This window comes from Mytilus californianus, unplaced genomic scaffold (genome assembly GCF_021869535.1).
Source record: "Mytilus californianus isolate M0D057914Y unplaced genomic scaffold, xbMytCali1.0.p SCAF_2, whole genome shotgun sequence".
NCBI lineage: Eukaryota > Metazoa > Mollusca > Bivalvia > Mytilida > Mytilidae > Mytilus > Mytilus californianus.
The window spans coordinates 101,282,196-101,294,642 of NW_026262668.1; the positions used below are offsets into that span (position 1 = coordinate 101,282,196).

Consider the following 12,447-nt stretch of genomic DNA (forward strand, 5'->3'; position numbering starts at 1 on the left):
GGCCCATAATCAAAAATCTAAACACATGTTTAGATTCAGCATATCAAAGAACCCTAAAAATTCAATTTTTGTTAAAATCAAACTAAGTTTAATTTTGGACCCTTTGGACCTTTATGTAGACCAATTTGAAAACGGAACCAAAAATTAAGAATCTAAATACACGGTTAGATTCAGCATATCAAAGAACCCCAATAATTCAATTTTTGATGAAATCAAACAAAGTTAAATTTTGGACCCTTTGGACCTCAATGTGGACCAATTTAAAAACGGGGCCCAAAATCCAAAAACTTAATACACGGTTAGATTCAGCATATGAAAGAACCCCATATATTCAATTTTTGTTGAAATCAAACAAAGTTTAATTTTGGACCCCGATTTGGACCAACTTGAAAACTGGGCCCATAATCAAAAATCTAAATACATGGTTAGATTCAGCATATCAAAGAACCCCATATATTCAATTTTTGTTGAAATCAAACAAAGTTTAATTTTGGACCCCGATTTGGACCAACTTAAAAACTGGGCCCATAATCAAAAATCTAAATGCATGGTTAAATTCAGCATATCAAAGAACCCCATATATTCAATTTTTGTTGAAATCAAACTAAGTTTAATTTTGGACCCTTTGGACCTTTATGTAGACCAATTTGAAAACGGAACCAAAAATTAAGAATCTAAATACACGGTTAGATTCGGCATATCAAAGAACCCCAATAATTCAATTTTTGATGAAATCAAACAAAGTTAAATTTTGGACCCTTTGGACCTCAATGTGGACCAATTTAAAAACAGGGCCCAAAATCCAAAAACTTAATACATGGTTAGATTCAGCATATTAAAGAACCCCAAGAATTCAAGAATAAAACCCCATTGAAATTGATCAAGAAATAAGCAATTTATACGAAGTATATTCTTTTGCACAATACTGTGCAATTGAATATTTCTTGCTATTGCGCAATACTGTACAATTGACAATTTCTTGCTATTGCGCAATATTGTGCTATTGGATATTTCTTGCTATTGCGCAATACTGTGCAATTTAAGATTTCTTGCTATTGCGCAATACTGTGCAATTGAAGATTTCTTGCTATTGTGCAATACTGTGCAATTGAAAATTTCTTGCTATTGCACAATACTTATTGTATAATAATTTACACATCCTGTTTGGTGTGTATCTCCTACCATATCGTTATTATTTGCTTTTAAATATAAATCAGAAATAACCAACTTAAAATGGAAAATTTTAAAAGAAAAAAAAAAGAAAAAAAAAAAAATCCCCCCCCAAATTTTTTGAACCCCCTTATGATTCATCACCCCCAAACTCAATCCCAGCCTTCCCTTTGTGGTATGGTACCTTGCAGTACAATTTCAGAGAGATCCATACACTTGAACACAAGTTATTGTCTGGAAACTAGAAAAATGCTTATTTTTGGCCCCTTTTTGGCCCCCAATTCCTAAACGTTTCGGGCAATTACCCCCAAACTCAATTCCAGCTTTCCCTTTGTGATATGGAACCTTGTAGTACAATTTAAGAAATATCCAAACACTTACACACAAGTAATTGTCATGAAACTAGAAAAATGCTTGTTTTTTGCCCCTTTTTTGGCCCCTAATTCCTAAAATTTTGAGGCAATTACCCCTAAAATCAATTACAGCCTTCCCTATGTGATATGGAACCTTGTGGTACAATGTCAGAGAGATCCATACACTTACACACAAGTTATTGTCTGGAAGTTACAAAAATGCTTATTTTTGGCCCCTTTTTGGCCCCTAATTCCTTAACTGTTGGTACCATAACCCCCAAAATCAAACCCAACCTTCCTGTCGTGGTATTGAACCTTATGGTAAAATTTCATGGAGATCCATTCACTTAAACTAAAGTTAGAGTGCGAAAACCAATGTGTCTTCGGACGAGGCCAGACGACGACGACGACGACGACGACGACGCCAACGTCATACCAATATACGACCAAAAAATTTTTAATTTTTGCGGTCGTATAAAAATATGCAAATCCCTTAAATGATATATATGTTTAACCATTTATTAAATTTTTCCCTGATTTAATTCAACTTATTACTTAAAAGACAATATTAAATAATAATCTTATTACCCCATTCTTAATTCAAAAATAAGAACTGACATACCTTTACTAACATAATGGCATCACATGAACAATCAACAACACAAAGTCAGTATTTTTATAATCTATAGTTACAATACATTTTTCTGTCTGTGAATTTTTTTTTAGAATAATCACTACATTCACACCTTCCTGGCTAATTTGTTAAATTTTCACCTGCTTGACCCTAAACAAAAACTGTGAAAAATTTGTTCTTAATCTGTAAAGAATTACCACCCCACTTGAGTCATGTTAGTGTAAACTGTAAATAATTTTTGCCTCTTTGTAGCCATACATTTACTTCTCACGCTATATTTAGAAGTTGAGTTGCAGCAGTTTATACAGTATTAATTTGTCAGACAATTATCTAATTACAGACAATGTCTATTGTAAAATGGTTAACTTCAATTTTTTAAGTTTTTAAACATTAAGTCCCTTCTCTGTTGACAACTCACGTCTGAGCAATTCAAATTCAATTCTTTGACAGGTATTAAATTCATAATTTAAATCAATTTACATCATCATATTTGGCATAGAACCTGATTTATTTGTCAAGGAGAAAAGCGTTTTTGTTTATAGAAGGGAGATAACTCTAACATGAAACAAAGAAAATTGTCAATTTTTTTTTTACTGAACAAGACTGGTACCCATTCCTTTATCTAAGATACACAACTGTCCATTTATTTTGACATGCAAGTTCCAAATTTTTTGAGTTAGATTAAATCGATGAAAAGGAGCATCAAATCAATCTACAATGTAGAGAAATGTAACAGCTTCTTTGTTAGCTAGGAAGCAGCATGAAAGGATTATTGATTTCATTCAACAGTTAAGCTTACCTTTACAATAGACATTGGCAATATCTGGATAATTTCCCTCCATTCATAAAAAAATTATATGAAAATCATAAAATGTGACAGGCTAAATTCTCAAGGAATCAAATTTCCCTATCATGACTGCTACTGATGGTGATTAAAATGGCATAGTGGAAAATAAAGACATTATCTTAGGAAATGAAACTGATGCTGAAGATTAAGGCATAGCATAAGATATGGCATTGATGTTATATCAGATAAGTATTTACTGAAATTGCTGATAATTTGATTCTCCTTACAGGAATATAGATACAATTGTACTAATATATCAGTGGCTCAGTGCCAATTTTAAATATAATAATTGATCCTCTATCAATAAAAAAAACAAAATATTCTTAACAGACAAGTCCAAACCTACATTTCCAAACAATGATATAGAATGGTATTCAGATACCTCGATTATCATTGAACAAGGTTACGTGAAACTTCATAAATTTGGTAAAGGCAGCAACTGAACCAATCAATATCTAATCTAAATAGCTACATGGAAATGAAAATGTTATCAATTCTCGATTTACACAAGAAAATAAATTATGCTGGAAAAGAAATATTCAATGTCTGTAAGTTAAGTCATTGTAAGCAGCACTTTTTGATGGATGTTCGACCTTCACATAAATAATGATTCAAAATTGTCCCTCATTTTATATCCCCAAAATTGTGAGTAGATTTGATTGACATCAGGATGCCAAGCTATAATTATCCAGCTAAGTTAATAAATTCCAGCTGCAAGTCATTTTAAATTTAACTAAAAAAATGGAGAAAAATGATACTCAGAATGTCTTATTAAAACAAGTAAGCAAATACATGCTTCAAACTGTGTACATGCATTTTAATGGAATATTTTTGTTCAGTACATTTTCTTCAGACAAAAGTTTGTTGCTATAGTGACATGAATTATCACTGAAGGTTAACTGAAGTTTGAATGTTTGAATACACTTTGAATCTGGTCACTCATTAAAGGGAATGTTGAGACAAAGATTTGAACATTTACAGGTCAATGTGGCATATTTTTTATTTTTTCATGAAACTTAAAAGGGAAAAATAGAAAATGTTCTAAATTCTCTATTGACTTTTTAATGATTACAGTTTTAAAGCTGTTCAACTGTTCCTACAGTTTATGCTTTATGCTCTTTCATACTGAAAGACTTTTTTATGTAATAGAATCTGATAATTTACCATTCAAACTGACAAAAACAGTCAAGTGTCAGGAGAAAATTAAAATTAATTTCTTATTCATTTTGATTTTTTTCACTGTATCATTTGTTCTTCCACTGAAGAAGGTTGAGAAATTTAAACTCATAACATGTTCCAGTCCTGCTGAGAACCCTCCTTGGAGAAAATTCTTATCTTATTGTTATTCTTATTTGGGAATTTGAAGTCAATGTTAAATCTTCAGTGATTACAGTAACCTGAATAATTCTGTCCCTCCCCGTGATGGACTCTCGAGGGCCTGAATTCTTTATACAATAAAACGCGTCACGAATCCAGGATTTTGATTGGTGCTCTCTGTGAGAGAGAGCCAATCAGCTAATAGCTCAATAGCTCAATGTTATCGAGATAGGTAAATCGAGATAGGTAAATCCCGATCTAATTCCGAATGATTATTTGACGATTTTTTTATTGACAAGGCCTTCAGGCATTAATGTAGCCATCATAGAGCAGTGGAATATAACGACTGAACTGAATTATTCGGGTTATAATTACAGCAACTTGTCTAGATTGAATAGATAAGGCACCAAATCATCTTTTTCAAAATATATTCAGTTATTTTTGTCAATTAACAGAATAAACTGTCAAAAAGGTTCAAAACAATAGTTGTCTCCCTCTTTTCATGGGGATACAAAATAAAGTCAAATAGATCAAAAGTAACGTAAGAACATTGGTATTTTGAAGCATATAACAAAACAATAGTCCATAAATATTACACAGAAAATAAGATTGAGCAAGAAAAACCTCACTTAAAACCAGAGGTTGAGTCAGGTATCCCCATAGAGATATGGTAAGTAGTACCAACTTCTCTTGTTTACCCAAAACCAGAGGTTGAATCAGGTATTCCCATAGAAATATCGTAAGCAGTACTGACTTCTCTTGTTCACCCAAAACCAGAGGTTGAATCAGGTATTCCCATAGAGATATCGTAAGTAGTACCGACTTCTCTTGTTCACCCAAAACCTGAGGTTGAATCAGGTATTCCCATAGAGATGTCGTAAGTAGTACTGACTTCTCTTGTTCACCCAAAACCAGAGGTTGAATCAGGTATTCCCATAGAGATATCGTAAGTAGTACCGACTTCTCTTGTACACCCAAAACCAGAGGTTTAATCAGGTATTCCCATAGAGATATCGTAAGTAGTACCGACTTCTCTTGTTCACCCAAAACCTGAGGTTGAATCAGGTATTCCCATAGAGATATCGTAAGTAGTACCGACTTCTCTTGTACACCTACAGGGTTTGTTATGGCAACTTAAAATGTATTGATAAGTTATAATAGTGGAGAGGAGGACAGAATTCTGTTTTTGTGTTCATTTTTTCATTTGAAGTGAATTCATACAAATTTTTACACTAAAATCTTTCTTTCCAAATGAAGACAATTTTCAATTTGTTTGATCTGTAATAGTTCTCAACTGTTACCAAACAAATCCTTTACTTTGATTTAGAAGTGCCAATAACAAGTCAAATTATCCAATTTTCACCATTCTCTAACCTTCCTTGGGTTCTATTGATTATTAATTTTTTGTTCCTGAATGAATTTTAACTAAATCTGGCATCAAACTTCCTGAAGCTTTTAAACAGAAATGTATTTTTCATTCTAATGACATTATCATCAAATATTTAATTTAACTAAGATTTTATGAAAGTGAAGAGAAAATGCCTTCATCAACCAGGGTATATAATGAATGATCAGACTGCATTCTCCTGCATTATTACAGGCAAGGTTAGAAATTGAAAACCTATAACAGAGTATCAATTTTGTGATTTGAATTGTGATAGCACAGAGAAACCATGACAAAAATTGGAAAAAAAACAGTACTGCCAACTGTTCTTGTTAACCCTATGCATCAAAAATCCTACAAAAAGTTACTGCCTGCATGAGTAGTTTTATGCAAGGACAAATTATTTGAAAAATTGTGCTTCTAAATTAGATGGAGAAATGTATAGGTCAATAAAACTTTTTGTGATTTGGTTCCTTATGGTTCTCAAACATTGGAGATACAACTATAATATAAAAAGAAGATAGTTGCTCTGGAATTTAGTATAAAAGAAAATTGGAAGCATCGCCAGATTCAGGATCATCAAAAGCTATTCTGAAGTCTTTTAATGCCAAGGCAAAACATTTTATTTTATATATTTTGCTACATTTATTAATAATAATGGTTACCAGCCCTAGACTTTTGAAGTTTCTGGCACAAGGCTCATGAAGGAAAAGTTCAAATGGCAATAAATTAAATATTGAAAAATAACTGAAAAATATGCAATTAAAACTCAAATGAAGAATCAATGATCCCTTAGGATCCAACACATCAGAAATTAAGCAGTGGGCTGCAGAAAGAACTAAATGTATTTGTGAGCCCTTGGGGATCCTACACATCAGAACTTAAGCAGAGGGCTGCAGAAAGAACTAAATGTATTTGTGAGCCCTTGGGGATCCTACACATCAGAACTTAAGCAGAGGGCTGCAGAAAGAACTAAATGTATTTGTGAGCCCTTGGGGATCCTACACATCAGAACTTAAGCAGAGGGCTGCAGAAAGAACTAAATGTATTTGTGAGCCCTTGGGGATCCTACACATCAGAACTTAAGCAGAGGGCTGCAGAAAGAACTAAATATATTTGTGAGCCCTTGGGGATCCTACACATCAGAACTTAAGCAGAGAGCTGCAGAAAGAACTAAATGTATTTGTGAGCCCTTGGGGATCCTACACATCAGAACTTAAGCAGAGGGCTGCAGAAAGAACTAAATGTATTTGTGAGCCCTTGGGGATCCTACACATCAGAACTTAAGCAGAGGGCTGCAGAAAGAACTAAATGTATTTGTGAGCCCTTGGGATCCTACACATCAGAACTTAAGCAGAGGGCTGCAGAAAGAACTAAATTTTGTTGGTAGCCCTTGGGGATCCTACACATCAGAACTTAAGCAGAGGGCTGCAGAAAGAACTAAATGTTGTTGTGAGCCCTTGGGGATCCTACACATCAGAACTTAAGCAGAGGGCTGCAGAAAGAACTAAATGTATTTGTGAGCCCTTGGGATCCTACACATCAGAACTTAAGCAGAGGGCTGCAGAAAGAGTTCCAACTAAATGTTTTTTTGTGAACCAGTTCAGTGCTTTTACTTCATAACTAGTACTCTCTTTTTTTTGGTTACTTATGGACAATAATTTGTTGATAATTATCACATTGCCTCCAATTTAAACTCTGTAATATAGCATACAACACTTATTTTTACATGCTATCAATATTAAGCATTTGTTGTCATAGTTCATATTAATATAACTGATATTACCAGTACTTCAAACATACAATATAAATAGATCAATGTGGCATAATGATTTGCAAAATGAGTTGCCCAGCAAATTATTCTACCAATACAAACTGTAATTTTGATCCTGTTTGGATAGAACTTATCGATGCATGAGTCATCAAGGAACCAATTCCTGTTGCTGATCTTTATATCTGGGTATAATTCAATTTCTACAATTTATTATATAACTTCTGACAACCTGATTTCTTTATTCTTAAGAATCTTTAGATTTAAAATTCCAGTTCCCAAAAGATTGAAAGTAAGCAACAATTACTACCAGTAGACAAAGAATATTATAAATTCTACAAGCTCAATATATCAGCTATATGTTAATTCAATCCCAAAGCTCTTCATTCTAAGTAGTGCTGATTCATCAAGATTTATAGTAACACACATCTATTTTATGTGTAACAAAAACATTACAAAAAGACGACTTAAAAAGAGGCCCACCTGATATGTGTATACATAATCACCATAATAATGAAGGAAAACGGTTAAAAAGAGACTTTTTCTAATATAATTTAAAAATTCAAACCTTTAAGACTCAACACATTTGGTGTACGTTTATGCAATATCAAGACCTGAACACTGAGTACTGTTCAGTGTTAGGTTTTCCCTTACTATAGTCCCATTTAACTACTAGTGTTTACCATCCATATTTTACAGACTGTTCAGTGTTAGGTTTTCCACGTACCATAGTCCTATTTAACTACTTGTGTTTACCATCCATATTTTACAGACTGTTCAGTGTTAGGTTTCCCCGTACCATAGTCCCATTTAACTACTAGTGTTTACCATCAATATTTTACAGACTGTTCAGTGTTAGGTTTTCCCTTACTATAGTCCCATTTAACTACTTGTGTTTACCATCCATATTTTACAGACTGTTCAGTGTTAGGTTTTCCCCGTACCATAGTCCTATTTAACTACTAGTGTTTACCATCCATATTTTACAGACTGATCAGTGTTAGGTTTTCCCTTACTATAGTCCCATTTAACTACTTGTGTTTACCATCCATATTTTACAGACTGTTCAGTGTTAGGTTTTCCCCGTACCATAGTCCCATTTAACTACTAGTGTTTACCATCCATATTTTACAGACTGTTCAGTGTAAGGTTTTCCCCGTACCATAGTCCTATTTAACTACTTGTGTTTACCATCCATATTTTAGAGACTGTTCAGTGTTAGGTTTTCCCTTACCATAGTCCCATTTAACTACTAGTGTTTACCATCCATATTTTACAGACTGTTCAGTGTTAGGTTTTCCCCGTACCATAGTCCTATTTAACTACTTGTGTTTACCATTCATATTTTACAGACTGTTCAGTGTTAGGTTTTTTCCCGTACCATAGTCCCATTTAACTACTTGTGTTTACCATCCATATTTTACAGACTGTTCAGTGTTAGGTTTTTTCCCGTACCATAGTCCCATTTAACTACTTGTGTTTACCATCCATATTTTACAGACTGTTCAGTGTTAGGTTTTCCCTTACCATAGTCCCATTTAACTACTAGTGTTTTCCATCCATATTTTACAGACTGTTCAGTGTTAGGTTTTCCCCGTACCATAGTCCTATTTAACTACTTGTGTTTACTATCCATATTTTACAGACTGTTCAGTGTTAGGTTTTCCCCGTACCATAGTCCTATTTAACTACTTGTGTTTACCATCCATATTTTAGAAACTGTTCAGTGTTAGGTTTTCCCCGTACCATAGTCCCATTTAACTACTTGTGTTTACCATCCATATTTTACAGACTGTTCAGTGTTAGGTTTTCCCTTACCATAGTCCCATTTAACTACTAGTGTTTTCCATCCATATTTTACAGACTGTTCAGTGTTAGGTTTTCCACGTACCATAGTCCTATTTAACTACTTGTGTTTACCATCCATATTTTACAGACTGTTCAGTGTTAGGTTTCCCCGTACCATAGTCCCATTTAACTACTAGTGTTTACCATCAATATTTTACAGACTGTTCAGTGTTAGGTTTTCCCTAACTATAGTCCCATTTAACTACTTGTGTTTACCATCCATATTTTACAGACTGTTCAGTGTTAGGTTTTCCACGTACCATAGTCCTATTTAACTACTAGTGTTTACCATCCATATTTTACAGACTGTTCAGTGTTAGGTTTTCCCTTACTATAGTCCCATTTAATTTCTTGTGTTTACCATCCATATTTTACAGACTGTTCAGTGTTAGGTTTTCCCCGTACCATAGTCCCATTTAACTACTAGTGTTTTCCATCCATATTTTACAGACTGTTCAGTGTTAGGTTTTCCCCGTACCATAGTCCTATTTAACTACTTGTGTTTACTATCCATATTTTACAGACTGTTCAGTGTTAGGTTTTCCCCGTACCATAGTCCTATTTAACTACTTGTGTTTACCATCCATATTTTAGAAACTGTTCAGTGTTAGGTTTTCCCCGTACCATAGTCCCATTTAACTACTTGTGTTTACCATCCATATTTTACAGACTGTTCAGTGTTAGGTTTTCCCTTACCATAGTCCCATTTAACTACTAGTGTTTTCCATCCATATTTTACAGACTGTTCAGTGTTAGGTTTTCCACGTACCATAGTCCTATTTAACTACTTGTGTTTACCATCCATATTTTACAGACTGTTCAGTGTTAGGTTTCCCCGTACCATAGTCCCATTTAACTACTAGTGTTTACCATCAATATTTTACAGACTGTTCAGTGTTAGGTTTTCCCTAACTATAGTCCCATTTAACTACTTGTGTTTACCATCCATATTTTACAGACTGTTCAGTGTTAGGTTTTCCACGTACCATAGTCCTATTTAACTACTAGTGTTTACCATCCATATTTTACAGACTGTTCAGTGTTAGGTTTTCCCTTACTATAGTCCCATTTAATTTCTTGTGTTTACCATCCATATTTTACAGACTGTTCAGTGTTAGGTTTTCCCCGTACCATAGTCCCATTTAACTACTAGTGTTTACCATCCATATTTTACAGACTGTTCAGTGTAAGGTTTTCCCCGTACCATAGTCCTATTTAACTACTTGTGTTTACCATCCATATTTTAGAGACTGTTCAGTGTTAGGTTTTCCCTTACCATAGTCCCATTTAACTACTAGTGTTTACCATCCATATTTTACAGACTGTTCAGTGTTAGGTTTTCCCCGTACCATAGTCCTATTTAACTACTTGTGTTTACCATTCATATTTTACAGACTGTTCAGTGTTAGGTTTTTTCCCGTACCATAGTCCCATTTAACTACTTGTGTTTACCATCCATATTTTACAGACTGTTCAGTGTTAGGTTTTCCCCGTACCATAGTCCCATTTAACTACTAGTGTTTACCATCCATATTTTACAGACTGTTCAGTGTTAGGTTTTCCCTTACCATAGTCCCATTTAACTACTAGTGTTTTCCATCCATATTTTACAGACTGTTCAGTGTTAGGTTTTCCCCGTACCATAGTCCCATTTAACTACTTGTGTTTACCATCCATATTTTACAGACTGTTCAGTGTTAGGTTTTCCCCGTACCATAGTCCCATTTAACTACTAGTGTTTACCATCCATATTTTACAGACTGTTCAGTGTTAAGGTTTTCCCTAACTATAGTCCCATTTAACTACTTGTGTTTACCATCCATATTTTACAGACTGTTCAGTGTTAGGTTTTCTTTGTACCATAGTCCCATTTAACTACTTGTGTTTTCCATCCATATTTTACAGACTGTTCAGTGTTAGGTTTTCCCCATACCATAGTCCTATTTAACTACTTGTGTTTATCATCCATATTTTACAGACTGTCAATAATCAACTCTAGTTTCCAATTGTAAATACTTAAGCAGGTAATAAAATCTAACATACTTTTTCTCTCAACAGTTGAACCATAATTGATTTCAACAATCATTTCGAACTTACTTCAAACAATAAAGGGAAAGAAAATAACAGCTAAATCACAACAACAACTAAAAATACTCCACAGAGAATATATCTTCAATTTGCAATCTACATAAAATTTCTTTTTAAAAATTCATTTCAAAGTTATAAGAAAACTTGCATTGCATATTTGAAAGTGTTTGGAGGTGCAAACAAGTTTCTGAGACTTACCATTTTCAGAGTTTCCAATTGTCCTAACCACTGTCCCAGTTCATTTTCAGCATCTTGATCTTCATGGTCACTATCAGCTTCTACTTCACTTTCTGGTCGGTAGCAATAATCCTCATCTTCCATTCTACAACAAATACAAGCTCTGTATTAGCTCAGAAATTAATGTAGAAACATATTTTGATTATTGTGAATTCAAACTTGTTTGTAGGATATTTTTATGAATTTTGTAGGTGTAAGTAATACAAATTTCACAGTTTTGCATTCTACTGAGATCTCCATATAAAAATGTCCAGAAATTTTCCTCATTTCTGATTGTTTTGATAAATGCTCAATCATGTCAATATTCAGCCAGCTAATTCAAAGGATAATAAAATTACTGAAAAACTCAACTAAAACTCAAACTAACATATAGTTTCTTTAAGAGTATTATAAACTAGAGGCTCACACGAGTTTTTATCGTTAAAGTGGCACTATTTTTTTAGTGTTAAATTATCCACCCTTTTATTTTTTAGAACAACACAGAAAAATTTCTCCTTAGATTAGAAGCAATATTTCCCAAGAAATGTCTTCCTCAGAAAGAACTTGCATATCTATGTTCAATTGGAATATATTGACTAGTACAATGTATTAACATTTTAAAAGAACCTTGTAAGAAAGTTTCTAGTTAAAATCAGTTTTATACTGCATAGGAGTCAATTCATTAACTATCTCCATCCCTGTGGCTATATCTTGGCTTATCAAGACTCCAAAAGTTCTCAACAAGAAACTATTAAGCCATGATCCTGATTCCATTTAAACTAGTGGCAATTCTCCAAAACATTTTTTCTCATCAAGTGA

General features: G+C 33.6%; 1 protein-coding gene and 1 long non-coding RNA gene across 8 annotated transcripts in view; one reads left to right on the top strand and one right to left on the bottom strand.

The window, feature by feature from the left end:
- LOC127730584 (ras-associated and pleckstrin homology domains-containing protein 1-like) overlaps positions 1 to 12,447 on the bottom strand; it is a 99,338-nt gene that overhangs the window by 54,981 nt on the left and 31,910 nt on the right. For 5 of the 6 annotated variants that reach the window (XM_052239038.1, XM_052239037.1, XM_052239039.1 and 2 more), the window contains one exon: positions 11,611 to 11,734. In XM_052239038.1, coding sequence (XP_052094998.1) covers positions 11,611 to 11,734 — 124 coding nt within the window. Of the gene's footprint in view, positions 1 to 2,956; positions 3,096 to 11,610; positions 11,735 to 12,447 lie in introns of those variants that run through there. The other variant, XM_052239041.1, reaches the window with a different exon arrangement.
- LOC127730597 (uncharacterized) lies at positions 8,851 to 10,692 on the top strand. Of its 2 annotated transcripts, none has more exons than XR_007995189.1 (3): positions 8,851 to 8,917; positions 9,210 to 9,282; positions 10,516 to 10,692. It is a non-coding gene; the product is annotated as an uncharacterized LOC127730597 (long non-coding RNA). The 2 variants fall into 2 exon arrangements; XR_007995190.1 differs by lacking the exon at positions 8,851 to 8,917 and adding an exon at positions 8,925 to 8,991.